The sequence below is a fragment of the Diabrotica virgifera genome, chromosome 1 (assembly GCF_917563875.1).
Source record: "Diabrotica virgifera virgifera chromosome 1, PGI_DIABVI_V3a".
Classification (NCBI taxonomy): Eukaryota; Metazoa; Arthropoda; class Insecta; order Coleoptera; family Chrysomelidae; genus Diabrotica; species Diabrotica virgifera.
This window is the reverse complement of record NC_065443.1, coordinates 225,635,016-225,652,276: the sequence shown is the minus strand read 5'-3', so window position 1 is coordinate 225,652,276 and position 17,261 is coordinate 225,635,016. Positions and strand designations below refer to the sequence as shown.

General features: G+C 32.3%; 1 protein-coding gene across 2 annotated transcripts in view; it reads left to right on the top strand.

The window, feature by feature from the left end:
* Nucleotides 1–1,509: 1,509 nt before the first annotated feature.
* LOC126882601 (trypsin-1-like) overlaps nt 1,510–17,261 on the top strand; it is a 189,234-nt gene continuing 173,482 nt past the window's right edge. For both annotated transcript variants that reach the window (XM_050647577.1, XM_050647583.1), the window contains exon 1: nt 1,510–1,816. In XM_050647577.1, coding sequence (XP_050503534.1) covers nt 1,585–1,816 — 232 coding nt within the window. In that variant the 5' untranslated portion in view covers nt 1,510–1,584. The remainder of the gene's footprint in view (nt 1,817–17,261) is intronic.

Sequence of the window (17,261 nt, the reverse complement as noted above, 5' to 3'; positions counted from 1 at the left end):
ATAAATGGGTATTTTTCGTTTTTATTTATATCTAAGTACCTACACAAAAATAAAAATTTATTACGCAGTTACATTTCCTAGTTTGTACTTGTGTAGTTCAAAATGTCCCCATCAAATTAGAAAAAAAAAAACAAACAAAAAGCGTCTTAGAGCGGGCCCTGGTTCGGCGGAACCATGCTCAGTACGCCTCTGAGTTAGCGTGTATGCAAAAAACCAGTAACGGTGCACGCTTAATAGTGACGTCACTGACTTGATGACGTTTCGCGTGTAACTTTTTTAGTATTTGCGTACACGTTAGCGTGTACCTAGACACAGCGTTTTCGTTACCGAAATTTTCCCTTCAAATCAATGGGTGCGTTCGGACGACCACAGCGGCTGGGCAGCTGGGCCAGCAGAGATTTACTAAAGGCCGCGTCCCACCATCAAATAATTTGATCAAACTGGTTTGAGCAAACTGAAAGTGACAGTTAGTGACGTCACATCCTGAGTGTTCATTGTGGATAATAATTAAAAATTTTAATTTTAAATAAAGTACAAACAAGTTAGACAACTCAATACAAAAAAATTGATCAAGCTAGACTTAAGGCCGCGTCTCACCATAAAATAATTTGATCAAACTGGTTTGAGCAAACTGAAAGTGACAGTTAGTGACGTCACATCCTGAGTGTTCATTGTGGATAATAATGAAAAATTTTAATTTTAAATAAAGTACAAACAAGTTAGACAACTCAGTACATAGGCGTAACTAGGGGGGGGTTTTGGGGGTTATAACCCCCCCCATTGGGATGGACTTTGAGCTCTATACGCTTAACACCATACCCCTCAGAGACCTTCCAGTAGTTGTAACCCCCCCCCTTTCCAGTAGTTGTAACCCCCCCTTAGGATCATCCTGGTTACGCTTATGACTCAGTACAAAAAATTTGATCAAACTAGACTGATAATGAGAGCACAGATTTTTAGAACTTCAAAAAAACTGCAATTGTGACGTCACTTTGACGTATTTCCGGAGTTTGCTCAAACTGTTTGATCAAATTACTTGATGGTGGGACGCGGTCTTGATAGTGAGAGCACAGATTTTTAGAATTTCAAAAAAACTGCAATTGTGACGTCACTTTGACGTACTTCCGAAGTTTGCTCAAACTGTTTGATCAAATTATTTGATGGTGAGACGCGGCCTTAAGCTTTCCCTATCAGCGCTGGATACAACCACTCAGCCGATTTCTGCTGACAGTGGTCTTCCGAACGCAACCAATGGGTGCGTTCGGACGACCACAGCGGCTGGACAACTGAGCCAGCGGTAGCGTTTAGACGACACCGCCGGAAGTCAGCCGCTGAGAGATTTACTAAACTTTCCCTACCAGCGCTGGATACAAACACTCAGCCGATTTCTGCTGGCAGTTTTGCCACCCAAACGTCAAAGTTTTTAAGTGCCCTATCCTATATCATTTGACGGGTGTCACGTCCACGTCGTCACGTGTTTAAAAATATGTCACTGTCACTAATGTCAACCATGGTTTTGGTTTTGTTTACATTTTATTTTATGTGTTAAATTGTTTTTGATACTCAAAACCAAACTCTAAACAAATGGAAGTAAAACAAGAAGTTAGTGATAAGACGTTTCAAGCAGAAATATATTGCAATGATGTTGATGATGATCCTTTGGATATTTGTAAAATTAAAATAAAGGAGGAACCTCTAAGAGAAAGTACACATGATACATTTGATTATGTAGACTTAAAGGATGACATAAAGACTGAATTAAAACAAGAGGAACATAAACTTCCATCATCTCAAGAAAGACATACAAACCCAAGTTGTAAGTATTAGTAAATAAACCAAAATATATATGGATGGCTTAGTGTGAAAACCTCCTATCTCATTTTTTTTCGAAAATGACATTTTGGTGGTTTTAGTTTGAAAACCTTGTATCTCACGATTTACAACTGTTAGAAAAAAATCCAAATACACTAGAGTATTTTCTACAGCCGAAAAAAGAAACCATGTATGTCAATTGCTCTCTTGATTTAGTGTGAATACCACGTATATTTATAACCAAGACTTTGGTACTTAATTTGGAGTATTTGTTTGAGAGATTCGACTTGGAGAAATGTTTTTTGTGAACTGTAAAAGGTAGTCCTGCATACAGAAACATTTTATGAACCTTAAATCAAAAGATTTGTACTGTATCAACCTAGTATTTGGAGGTGTACAATAAGCTATGAAAAATGAAAACCTCGTAAATAATAATAAACACAACCTCATTTAAGATGAAAAATACGTATATCAAGATATACGAGGTTATCATAGTTACTTGGGCAAAGGCTCTATATACTGCAAGGGTATTTACGTGTTTTTCAAAGTTAATATTTGTATTTCCAATTTAATAGCAACATTTAACATTTTTAGCTCTAGGCCAATATCAGATATTTGTCTCAATGTGCTCCAATTAAAAATATGTAAGGTAATTTTTGTTTTTAGGTTATATTATGCAGAAAATCAGTTTTTTTGCCTCTCCTGTAAAATTGTAATTTAATGAGATACGAGGTTTTCACACCAAGCCATCGATATGCTATACTAAAATCACAATAAAGATGGGCCAGAAATAAACAAACCAAGACATGTTGAATGTTAGGTTACAATGTATAAGCTTTGTAAATCATGATTTGGGATGTACAGCTGGTTCCTACAAAAACTGCTACGACTTTTCGTAAGATTTGATCATTTTGAGCAGTGTATGATTGGTCTGACATTATATTATATTATGACAGACAAATAATAAAATAAACAAACAAACAGCCACTTTTTGAGGTTGAACAGAATAAGTTATCTGACAAATTTTAAGATTTGGTAGTGACAGTGACATTATGTAAATAATAAGTATTTATTCTTCAAAATACACTGCTCAATTTTCTACAAAATATACTTTAAGAGTCGTATCAGTTTTTTTGGAACCAGCTGTACAATGTATATGTTATGGACAATAACGGAAATCCGGTCAAAAACGTTATTAACCAGTCAATATTGACAATGGCCTGTTGAATTACCTAGTTATTGTCAACAGTGGCTGGATATTAATGTTATTGTCCATAGAAACTGGGCATTGATGATAATTTTAAATTCTTGATAACATTCTATCATTATTCAGCCAATGTCAGTAATACTCGTTGTTAATCGGTCAATGTTGACATTTTGACTAAAAGCTAGGTTATGTTTATTGTTTGCTTCATTTTTGTTCTCATGCTCAAGTCAAGTTCAAGTCATTTGTTCATGTTAAGAGGCAACAGTAGCGATCAACAGGTAGCAATAAAATATAACTTCAGGAGATAGAATCATAAACTTTGGCAAGAGTGGTAATCTTTGACATTATCTAAGATCAATATTTGTACAATATCCTAGTCACGTTAAATGGAAGTACAGTGGAACCCCGATAAGTCAGATTCCGATAACCCAGAAGTCTGGCTAACCTGGACCGATTTTCATCAGACAAAACAAACATTTTTTCAATTTGACTTTAGCAAGAAATAAACAATACTATGTACAACTGTACGTAATTAAGTACTGTGAATATGTATTTCATATTTTTGCAATTACAGTAGAACCCCGTAAATCCGAACCCCGCGAATCCCAACTTTCGGCAAATCCAAACCAACGGAAAGTGAAAAAAATTTAAAAATTCAAGACCAAAACTTAAAAACATGTTTATTATGTAGATTAAAGCTAGAAAATTAGACAATGTAGGATTACTATGACTTTGACATTTAAAATTTCTTAATAATAAATATTATACTTTAATATATAGGTTTATAAAGTGTTTTTAAAGGTTAAACACAAACTTACTTTGGTTCTCTCGTAGTCAACTTGAGTCCAAAAATATTGTCCACACTCTTGCGAAAACGTTTGGCTACTCATAATCACAATGAAAGCTTTGAACTACTAGTTAAGGCTAACTTTCGGATAATCTGAACTTTTCGGAATCCGAACAGGCTGTTCCCCAATTAGTTCGGATTTGCGGGGTTCTACTGTATACCTAATAGAGTTTATATGTAATTATACTGTATTTTATTAATGTTTACCATATTTTCCGACTAACCCAGATATTCGATAACCCGGATAGGCAGAGGTCCCAATTAATCCGACTTATCGAAGTTCCACTATAATAGAAAACGATTTTATTATTAGTAAATAAATATTTATAAAAATAAACCAAAATGAGTGAAAATTTTATGTTAAGATAGGTATTTGCATGAAATATCTAATAATAAAACAATAATAAATAATCATTTTTCGATGTGAAGCGAAAAAAATTTTGATTTTTGCATAATTTTGGCACGGTTTTAATGGACTTTTTCTTGGAAGGTTTCACTTTATTTTTCATTTGATTTCCTTTTCCCATTTTGTTAGACTATTGATAATATTTTTAGAATAAAAAATCCTCATAAAACTTTATATACTCGCATTAGAATTCGAAATATTTTTACGTAAAATATACTTACCTATCTACATATAACTAAAACTCACAATTAACAATAATCGATTTTTTTAAATAGGCCTCGAAATAGGCCAACAACTTAGTTCTATTACATAAAAATATAATAAATTAACTATAAAACACTACTTTCCTATGAAACAACAATGCTGAATTCTTAAAATTCACTACTGCACTTAACAGATATCGATAAAGATAACAGAACAGATAAGAGAAAATCTGACACAGGTTTGTCAAAATGACAGTGATAATTTCTCTGTTGCCAAATTAGTTATTAGTTATAATATGTTCGATTTCTTGTTAGAAACACAAAATTTTAGTAGGTCCAAAATGACACAAAATCTAGGCATGGGATAAAAACTTGAAGAAGTGTATTTTTTTGTTCTCCTTAAGGCCATCAGTACATAATTCGCCAATATTTTACGGCTATCCCTGCTTTTTCTGTCTTTACACGGCAAATTACATGTAGTAAAATTCACACTGGTATGGATATGTAAAAATTACTAGAATGTCATTCTACTTGAAAAATCATTAACTTAAAGAGATGGCTTTTTAATGTTCTTGGATAACTGTTATTTATATAATTGCAAATTATTAATTCAGTTAATAAATGTGATTACCCCCTCCGTGGCTCAGTGGTAAGAGCGCCTACCTTTGGATCGAAAAATCCGAAAGGTCGTGAGTTCGAATCTCACCAGGGTCAGAAATTTTTCATTTATTATAAAATAATAAATGAAAATAGTTTATGTCCTTGGGTGACGTCGACTTTGCAAAGTAACAAGACACTTACTCAAGACACACACTACACATGACACTAGGTACCTAACTGTAAAACTTTACCTTACCTACCATGCCAATGACCATTAGTTGTCGAGGCATTAGCTAAATAAAAAAAAATGTGATAATTTTTTCACTAACTATGTATTCAGTGATTGTAATAATTTATATGTACAACAAAAACTAATACTCAATCGAGAAAAGAGGAAAAGTGTAAAAGTAATTTTTTAATAATATATTGTTACTATGGAACGTTTACAATTTTGAACATCTTTAACAACAAAATACTTGGATCACAGAATATATCTCGTCGCCTTACTGCCAAAACCAACCAACTCCATTTTAAAAGTTTTGGGAAATCTACCTTTTAAACTTTAATTTGAAATTGAAAATCGACTGAATTTAAAAAAATTATTTAATAACTGAAAAATATTTTTGTCATATTTTTCAATTGTTAAATCATTATTTAAATTCAGACGATTTTTCATTTCAAATAAAGTTTAAAAGGTAGATTTCTCAAAACTTTTAAAAATGGAGTTGGTTGGTTTTGGCAGTAAGCCGACGATCTGTGGCTTGGTTCTAAAAGGGCCAATGTCAAAATTTCACTTTTTTGTACAGCTTTATTTACAATTTAATATTGACGAAACGAAACGCAAAAATTGACATTGACCATTTTAACACAAAGCCACAGTATGTAACTTTTTGTTAAAATGGCCCATGTCAATTTTTTGCGTTTTGTTTTGTCAATATTAAATTGTAAATAAAGTAATAAAGCTGTACAAAAAAGTGAAATTTTGACATTGACTCTTAGAACCAAGCCACAGATATTATCTTGATGTATTCTTTGCTTGGATCTTCCACAAACAATACACAATAAATAACTTTTTATTAAGTTCACGTCTTAAATCAATTATTTATCAAATACACTATATATCAATATTATTTAATCAACAACTCAAAATATTCCCGATGCCATGTCAAATATTTAAAATTGTCACTGATTGTCACGCATGACTGACAATATGCTGACAATACTCTATTCGACTGAGTGTGTTGTAAGACAAAGATAGATTTGGAAAATATTACCACAGACATTGTGTTCATTTTTTTCGAATCCTGAAAAAACCAATAAATATTTTTGAAACATTTAAACGCAGAATGAAAACTACATTATTACCGAGGGCCGAAAGTCCCTTAGAATAAATAAAAAGTTTATTTTTAATGAGATATTTGAAATTAAAAATCACACTAAATTTTCTCTTAGTTTTTCACCCCTGTAACTTATTAAAATAAACATTATAGAAGTTCTCAGGGACTTTCGGCCCTCGCTAATAACGTAATCTTTCATTCTGCGTTTAAATTTTTCACAAATACTTATTAGTTTTCTCAGGATTTGAAAACAATGAATCCCCATTTGAATAGCATTGCAGCCGAAAATACTTACCCATCCTCTTAATGGCGGTAGTGGCTCCTTTTTTTTAATATTGTATTTAATTACAGAGTAATTTCTACATTCCAATATATTTCTCAAATTGGGCTCTGTACCGCCATTCTTTATTATATTACGAATATGTGTGCCAAATATCTCGACAAAATATTCAAAATTACAGCCGCAATCTTGGACCGTGTTTGTTGCTACCTGTTGATCGCTACTGTTTCCTCTTAATATTATCCAAAAGTACTTACATACGTCAAAAAATAGTGTACAACTTTGGTTCACAGATATAACATACACATATAAAAATACAAAGCGTAATATGAAATAATAGGTACATATGTACATTAATTAAGACAAACACTTTCTGGGTTCCTACGAATAAACAAAGTAAAATTCAACAATTCACAACCCAGTTCCAAACATTAAAGTTGAAATTTAAAAATTCATTACTGCTGTAAAATGCTTGACTAACAAGAAAATTCTTTGGTGATTTTCTAAATTGTAAAATTGGCAATTCAGTAATTTCAGTAGGCAGCTTGTTGTAAAATGTTACACCATGAGAGTTAGGTCCGTCTCTACTTCGTTGGAGCCTGGTGTAGGGCAGCATTAAGGCATGCTTATTCCTGGTTTCATATTGGTGTACATCCTCATGTCTTTGATGACAATATAATATATTTTGTTTTACATGAACAATACTCTCTTGAATAAATAGCCAAGGCAGAGTTAGTATGTGCAGCGCAACAAATGCTTGCCGACATTCTTTCTGATAGGACAGGCCAGCAATTATCCTCACTCTTCTTCTCTGAATGTGAAAGACATCTTTGGCTCCAGCACTGTGAGCCCATGCCAAAATTGCATAGCTGATGTGTGAATGACACAGTGCAAAATAGGCCTGTTGTAAAGTGAACTGAGATACACATACACACTCAAAAAGTCTTCTAGTCAGAAAAGTTGCAGATCCTAACTTAGCAACAAGGGACCTTGCATGAGCTTTCCAACATAGTCCTGCATCCAAGTAAACCCCCAAAAATTAAAACACAACTGCCTTCCCCCCCCCAAATTTTATTTGTTTGTCTGCATCTCTCCGAATGGAAGCTGTCATGTTGAAAAAAATCAAAGACTGGGTTTTATTTAGGTTTAGAAGCTACATATTTGCTGCAAACCATTGTTCTGCCTTATCTTGTGCTCTTGACTTGAATGTACAATTTACATCATTGTAGTTGTAGGTAACATATTAAGTATATACATTGTAAAAATCATGATTTGGGAGTGCTTCACGTAAAGTTCAACAAGTATTGGTTTGTTTATTTCTAATGCACCTTTATTGCGATTTTAGTATAGTATACTACCCTAATAGGGGTTGGAGTTGAGTTGAACTTTAAATTGTTATATCAATGGACACTCAATACTCATTTTGACGCATTTTCTATTTAACATATTTATTTATTTAATATGCTCTACAGGCCTTGTAGGCCTACATCTATTTAACAACAGATTATTTTTTTCACTATGATTTATGTATCATGCCCTATATAGGCAATATGCTCTACAGGCCTTGTACTACATCTATTTAACAACAGATTATTTTTTTTTCACTATGATTTATGTATCATGCCCTATACAGTTTTCCATGGTAGCATTACCTACAAAATATGCTCTCTATATAAAGTTAAAGGTTTAACTCATTGCGTGCGGATGTCTGATCCTAAGACTTATACTCTGAACGGACAAAAAATAACACGTATTAAAAATGTGTATAATCAATGGTATACATGAACGCCATCCGCACAGTGGTGAAGGCATCATGTGGCATGTGGCTCACATGTGTTCGCATGGAACATGTTTAAGGAGTTTTACAAAACTTATAGTAATATTTAACAAACGTTAACTTATGAAAATTTTATTAAAATTATGAAATTTTAAACTATTAACGAATACCATGACTTGTCAACATTTATACTTAGCTAAAAGGAAGCCCCAAATGATGAATTCAGAACGTCTGCTCATAAACATCATAACGAGGAGAAAAACAGAATACTTCGGCCATATAATTAGAGGGCCTAAATACCATTTACTTCGCCGTATAATACAAGGAAAAGTGGAGGGAAAGAGATGGATTGGTCGAAAGAAATTTTCATGGTTGTGTGATATTAGACAATGGTGTGGTTCCACGGTAGAAGAATTATTTTGCGCAGCAGCCGATAGAGAGAGGTTTCAGGAATTCGTAAACATGATGACGGCCAACGTCTGAATACGGACACGGCACCCGAAGAAGAAGAAGAAAAGGAAAAAATGCTTAAGTAGTACTATCTCAAATTAAAACCAATTATTTTTTGGGTAAATACATAAAAAGAATAAAGACGCGTGATATAAACAGAAGTTGTAAAGTATATGCCTAATATGGTCAGTCCTGGCATATGTTCAAAAGTAGGTATACAGTAATGAGCACCCTAATAAACGGCAAAATAATGCAAAACATGGATAACATAATGCGTTGTGAAATAAAAAGAGATGAAAATAGTAGAGGTGGGAAATTATCGGTATAAATCTATAAAACAATACCACTTACAAATGTTTCCAACCTTTAGACAGCTTTTTTTTGTTTCGACTGACATAAATAAACGTCAATCTATGATAAGGTAGTAGCTGAATATTTTTTGCCTGAGGAAATGGGAAAAATTAAATTTTTAAATAAAAATATTTTTTCTAAAACCGTGTTAAAAATGCAATTTTTAGCACTCCATACGAGCGTTAAAAATGCTACTTTAAGGCACTAGTGCTTTAAAAATTTTATGGCACTGCAATTCGTATTGACCGTATAGACAATTTTGATGTAATGTCAAAAAAATATGAAAATAGAATGCCAGTCAAGTTCAAGTAAAAGATTTTGTAGATATTGTCCTGTAATTACGTTTATAGAAAACATGTTGTATCGCTCATTCTGCAAACTTTCACATGTGTGCCTTAAACGTGTAGTTTTAACACTTATATCATAAATAACTATTAAAAACTAAAGTGAAATTATCAACTCATTAATAATTTTTGATTTATTTACGGATAGCCTTGTTTCCAAACTCACTTATTCTATTCGTACTAATAGCCCAGTCGGGATACCATTTGACCTTGCATTAGGAGCTGCCCCAAATTTTATTTTTCTAATCTTTAGGGGGGTTCAATAGTAGTATAAATTTAAAATCTCGACTGAATTTGACCGTTGCGTTAGCCGCCATCTTGATTTTAAACAAAAACCGTTTATGCTCAATATCTCCGCCATTTTCAACTTTTCGACAAAAAATTAAGAAACTGAAATTGTTGAAAATGCGATTTTCTATAATTTCGTTTATTATAATTTTTTTCGTGCGGTCCATATTTTCCGAGTTTTGCGGAAAAAACAGTGACAGTTAAAGCATAATTATTGATTTATTGAATTATCTCGTTTATTATTACTTTTACAACAAATTTTAACCTATACAAAAATGAAGAGAATTAAATTTTAGACAATTTTGATTCCTTACATTTATTTGATAAAATCAATATTTAAGGTTGTACGTATGTGGTAAAGGCGCGAGCGTAAGACCTGATTGATTTTAAAGCAATTGTTTTTTATCAACATCTTCCCCATTTTCGACAAAAAGTGGAAGGACTGAAATTGTTGCAATTACGATATACTACAATTTTTCGAGAGAACCAGTGGCGGGTCTAAGAGGGGGGGGAATGGGAAAATTCCCCCCAACGGGGTCCAAAATAAAAAAAATTGTTGAAATATTAAAATATGTTAGCTGATATGAAACTTAAAATTATAGACAGACAAATTCAACCAATAAAACCCGCTAGTTAATAAAATTAAGTGAACTTAATGCATATAAGTTATTATTTATGTCTTTTATGTACTTAGTTTGGTTGGTGTTTCATTGGAAGTTTCAAAAATTGTATAAAATATAATTCTCTTTATTTTTGTTTATGTACAATTATGTCGTAAAGTTAATAATAAATGAGACAATTCAATCATTATGCTTCCCTTCCGCTCCCACTATTTCCTCCTTAACTCGGAGAATATTGATCGCATAAAAAAAATGTGGAAAAAAATTGTATTAAATTGCGTTTCCAACAATTTTAGTTCCTACCGTTTTTGTTGAAAAGTTGAAAATGGCGGAGATATTAAGCAACAACGGTTCTCCTTTAAAATCAATATGGCGGCTAATGCAACCGCGGAATTCAGTCGAGATTTTAAATTTACACTACTATTGATCTCCCCTAAAGGATAGAATTATAAAATTTGGGGCAGCTCGGAAAAAGATTCAATTCAGTAATTATGCTCCCCCCACCACTTTTTACTATTTTCCCACTTAACTCGGAAAATATCAACCGCATGAAAAAAATTGTAGGAAATCATATTTGGAACAATTTAAGTTGAAATAATGGCGTAGATATTGAACAAAAACAATTGCTACAAATCACTCAGGTCTTACTCTCGCGCCACTTTCGCATACATACTACCTTAAATATTAACTTAAGCAAAAAAATGAAAAAAAACTAAAATTGTGTAGAATTCAATTCTCTCTATTTTTGTATAGGGACATTTTTGTCGTAAAACTAACAATAAACGAGATAATTCAATAATTGTGCTCTATTTATATAAAACTGTATATCTTCCGCTATAACTCGGAAAATATCGATGGCACAAAAATTGTGAAAATAGAAATGATAGATAATTACATTTTCAACAATTTTGGTTGTTATACTTTTTGTCGAAAAGTTGAAAATGGCGGAGATATTGAGCAAAAACGGTTCTCGTTTAAAATCAAGATGGCGGCTAACGCAATGGCGGAATTCAGTCGAGATTTTAAATTTACACTACTATTGACCCTCCCTAAAGATTAAAAAAAAATAAAATTTGGGGCAGCTCCTAATGCAAGGTTAGGCCTGTTATTCGTCTAACCCGACTGGACTATAACAGCTCTGTCAAAATTAATTATACCTAATTAAAAAAATGTTAATGTCACCATACGTACCTCTGAATAAAATTAACTAGCTCTTAGCTAATGTCTAAAGGTATTCATAGGGTACTCTTAGAAACATATTTGCCATTATATTGTTTTGAAATACAAAGTGAGTTTTAAGTATGCAACGTCTCAATTATATCAGAAACCACTTGCACGATTTTTATAGATTTTGGTGTGTAAGGGTCTTGTGATGCGACCAATATTATGGTGGTATTTAGATTGTTGTCAGATCTTCTGTTTTTTTGAAAATCTAATGAACTGTCTTATGTCAAATGGAACACCTTATATATTTTTTTTCTTTTGAAGTCCTTAACCTATTCACTGCCGGTGTAAAATTTGAAGAACTTCAGGTGCCGACTACTTAAAAATATCGTTATCTACAAACATGTACACCACGCCACTATGGCATGGTGCTTTCAAACCACGACAGCTACACATGAAGATGACAGCAGTGATATAAATCACTGCAGTACTACAGATACAAGCAGTAATAAATTAGGAAGTTAAATCCTTTAGACGTATCGGAGTTAAACTGTCACAACAGGAGAATTTTATAAAACTGTCAAAGTGGCAGTTGCCAAACTCCTCAGATACGTCTAAAGGTGGGAAACTATCAATATAATGTTTTATAGGTTTCTATTGATAATTTACCACCTCTATTAGTTTCATCTTTTTTTATTTCATAACATATTAATAAAACAATAAATACAGGAAGAATTCCAGAAGAATGGAGAAGTACTCAAATGATAGCGTTATTTAAGAAAGGTGATAGGGCAGACCCCAGTAACAATATAGGGATAAATTTACTGAGCACTATACTGAAACTCGCAACAAAAATACTGACGAACAACAAGGATTTAGAAGTGGAAAATCATGTAATGATGCAGCTTTTGTGATAAGGCAAATAGCAGAAATCATTGGAATATAACAAGCCAGCCTTTTTTTGTTTCATAGACCTAGAGAAAGCGTTTGATAGAATACAATTAAAAGATGTGATACACCTACTATACGACAAAAACTAACCACTGGATATCATAAAACTGATAGAAAACATGTAAGAAATAAAATAGAAATGAAAGTCAATGGAATAATAACAGAACCCATAGAAGCAAACACAGGAATCAGGCAAGGAGATTCACTAAGACCTCTCCTGTTTAACATAATGTTGGATGCAATAATAAAACAAGTGAAGAAAAAAAAAGAGGGTACAAATTTGGCGATAGAGAGATAAAAATACTCTGTTACGCTGATGACACCGTGTTAGTAGCAGAGTGTGAAGACCACCTATAAAGATTGCTGCACGAATTCAACATTAACGCAAAAGTAATAAATATGAAAATATCAGCCCAAAAAACAAAAAGCTTAGTAATAGCCAAAGAACCAATAAGATGCAAATTGGAGTTAGACAATCAAATTATACAACAAGTAATGACTTTCAAATACGTGGGAATTAATCTATCAGCTGACAACAATATCGAAGAAGAGGTAAAAGAACAAATAATCAAAGTTGGTAGAACGGCCGGATGCCTAAACTTCTCAGTTTGGAGAAACAAACACCTAAGAGTGGAAACAAAGGCCCGAATATATACGTCAGTTATTAGACCAGTTATGACTTACACGGCCGGAACCAGACCAGATACAAGCAAAACGCAAATACATCTGGAGACCAACGAAATGGAGATCTTATGAAGGATTGCTGGAAAAGGAAGAAGAGAGGAAATCAGACGCATATGTGGGGTAGACAATATAAATACCCGGGTGTCGCAAATAATTGTGAAGTTAATTCCTTCTGGTTCAAATTAATTAAAAGAATAAATACGTCTTCGATACATTATACTTTATTCGCTGGTAACGGACAATATGTAAATAATAACACTAATGATTCATAGCGTCTCGACCTCTACATACTAAGTTAATAATTAACTATCTATATCCCCATACTGATTCCTCAGCACGTTTTATAACCGATCTAAATCATAACAAATATAGTTCAAGTTCACGCATATTAAACATGTGATACAAAACTATAAACTATTGTTTTTATATCTGTTCAATACCCTAAAGGTTAATAACATCTTATTTAAATTATGATTTATACAGAGGGTTCATATTATACTACATCTCTGCCGTTTTTTTAAACAAAGAAAGTCCTAAGAAGAGAAGAAGAATATCTGACGATATATTCCTCTTTGCCTTTTACAGAATGTTTTACAAAAGGATTTCTCTAAGCTAACTGTAATCCTAATATCCTAAACATGTATATTATGCTTTTTCCTATTCTAAACCGGTTTTTTCCAATACTAAAAAATTGTTTATTATTATCACTAATTCACTTTATGTTCCGTCTCGAAATTTTTGTCTTTTCTCCAATCACAAATTTACTTCATAAAAGCAGTGTCGACATAAAAACAGTGAATAAACTTATTCGAATTTTTAACATGTTCTTGTAGTGCCTATAAGCCTCTCATATAAGCAGGGGAATAATCTAATCTACCTAAATAATTATAAAAATCTCGTATCTAACTAATAACTCCTAAGCTAAGCTAATATTACTCGACTCAGTTAATAAAAATGTAACCTTTACTCTATTACTTCCTATTTCAGTCTTCTTTCCATTATAGTTACTATTTGCCTTACTAACTATAAAATAACGTAACTATAATAAAAATCTAATCTCTGTTGCTGAATGTCTAAAAATTTCACTTTTTGTGTGTCTCTTTGCTTAATATCTACCAACACTTACTGTAAGATATTGTCTATCCTTAATTCAAACACTTCCATTTTCCGCGAAAATTTAACCTGAATTCATTATCTACATTTAAAAATAAGTTATTTATAATTTACGTTACTATAGAGAAAAAAATTTACAACTTTAATTCTTAGATATAATTCAATGATTAGCTACTTATCTGAAATTATTCTTAATTCTGCTTGTTTATTTTGACATTTCTGACAAATGTTATGTCTCTTCTTTCATTTTTCCCACATATTTTAATAAAAAATTCTCTTTTTTTTCTCTTCTTCTTCTTGTCTGGTACTACAACTATATATTTCTTCATTTTTCTTCATATAATAACACTTCTACAGTGTACATAGTTCATCTTCATGTAACAATCATTTGTCATTTAATCATCAATATATCATTTCATAATATAACTTCATAATAATCACTTCCTTTATCTATCCCTCAATGCCTAAGTTCGACTAGTCAAAGTGGCTTTACTCGAGAGGACAGTTCCAATTCTACCTATTCCATATAACAATCATAATACTCAATACTAACCATGAAACCTCTGCGCTTTACCTAAATAAAAGCGGGTATACTTTCGTTGCATAGATCAAATTCTTCTACATATTTCACAACCTCAATCTCTTGCTTTGAACCCGTTGTTTAATCATGAATAAAATAGGTACCCTTCAAAACACAGAGTGGGTCTCTAATAAGCTTTCAAGCTTCTATAAATCACTTAGTACCTTCCTAATTTGACAAGAGCAGTGGGTTTCTTATTGTCTCAAATTGCCTCATAATATTCAGCTTATAATACTGTTAGTTCTTCCTCTGATCCATATAATTCTTCTCAAAATTTCTTATCTCGACTCATCAGGTCGGTTCGTTAAATATATGACACTTGCTTATAGCAATTTTGTCTTAAAGCTCTTATAGCAACGTATGTCATCACTAATAGGTCTGGATCCCGCGTATGAAAAAAAAAGTTGATTAATAGCAAGCTGAAAATTTGTTAATAGCTTAAGGGTGTCTAGTCGGACAAACGTTGATATATGGGAACACTGGAACAGGGGCAGTTTTAATTGTGGAACAGGTTAATAATTTGGAACGGTCAGACCACGAAAACGACACATGTATTTTGTCCGACAGAACAGACTTAAACTCTCCGAACAGAGATTAAACTCTCATGCAAAAATCAGACTGCTATTTATCACCAAATGGGCGTTTTAATGAGTGGAACATGTAGAATATGTCAAATGACAGGAATTATGACAGGTGATAAATAGCAGTCTGATTTTTCCATGAGAGTTTAATCTCTGTTTGGAGAGTTTAAGTCTATTCTGTCGGACAAAATAAATGTGCCGTTTTCGTGGTCTGACCGTTCCAAATTTTTAACCTGTTTCACAATTAAAACTGCCCCTGTTCCAGTGTTCCCATATATCAAAGTTTATCCGACTAGACACCCTTAAGCTATTAACAAATTTTCAGCTTGCTATTAATCAACTTTTTTTTCATACGCGGGATCCATACATATAATCATTATTCATTAAAAAAAATCATTTATATATCATTTGTCACACAAAAATTAATAATTCAGGTTCATATCTTACAAAATTTAACACAAAATCGATGCAAATCTCAATATATATACTCAATAAATATTTGATATACTCAATAAATATCAATAATAAAACAACTGGCTAATAAAAATTCAATATTAGTATACATATTCGAAAAAAAAAATTCAATTCAATAATAGCATATGCAAAAGTTAGATAAAAATATTCAAAATCAGTTCATATTTCAAAATTCGATAGATATTCTTAAAAAAATTCGCTATTTCATAAAATATTCAAAAATAATCATACCAAAAAATCGAAATCGAAAAGAGTTTTTCCATATAAATTCAATAAAATTCAAAATTCAATAAAAATTCAAAATTCAGTAAAACTCTTGCTATCGAATTCCAATGTTCAAATATTCAATATATAAAAAACGAGGGAAACATTTTTAATAAAAATAGACAATCTTACTTACATATTAAGACTTTGTCTTATCACTGGGTTCTTGAGTTCACTGAGTTCTTCCTGGGTCCTGGTCCGTTTTCGCCGTCTCCGTTTCCAATCTTTAGATCCCATCTTCAGAAGATTCTCCAATTAATTTACAGGAACGCCATGTCGCAAATAAGTGTGATGTTAATGCCTTCTGGTTCAAATTAATTAAAATAATAAATACGTCTTCGATACATTATACTTTATTCGCTGGTAACGGACAATATGTAAATAATAACACTAATGATTCATAGCGTCTCGACCTCTACATACTAAGTTAATAATTATCTATCTATATCCCCATACTGATTCCTCAGCATGTTTTATACCGATCTAAATCATAACAAATATAGTTCAAGTTCACGCATATTAAACATGTGATACAAAACTATAAACTATTGTTCTTATATCTGTTCAATACCCTAAAGGTTAATAACATCTTATTTAAATTATGATTTATACAGAGGGTTCATATTATACTACATGGGTAAAGAACAGAAAACAGTGGAATCAACATATAAGCAGGATATCTGAATCAAGGATAGTAAGAATAGCCAGGAACAAGTCACCGTTAGGCAGAAGAAGTATAGGACCTCCAAGAATAAAATGGAATGACAATTTATGGACAGAATCAGGGACATTTAGGGACATATCTTTAGTCAAAGATGGCGCCGGGCATACAGACGTGTGTCCAATGTGCTGATAATTTTATTGTAAATAATAAGTATATCGTTTGCGATTTGTGTATTAAACCATATCAGTTGCATTGCGCTAAAGT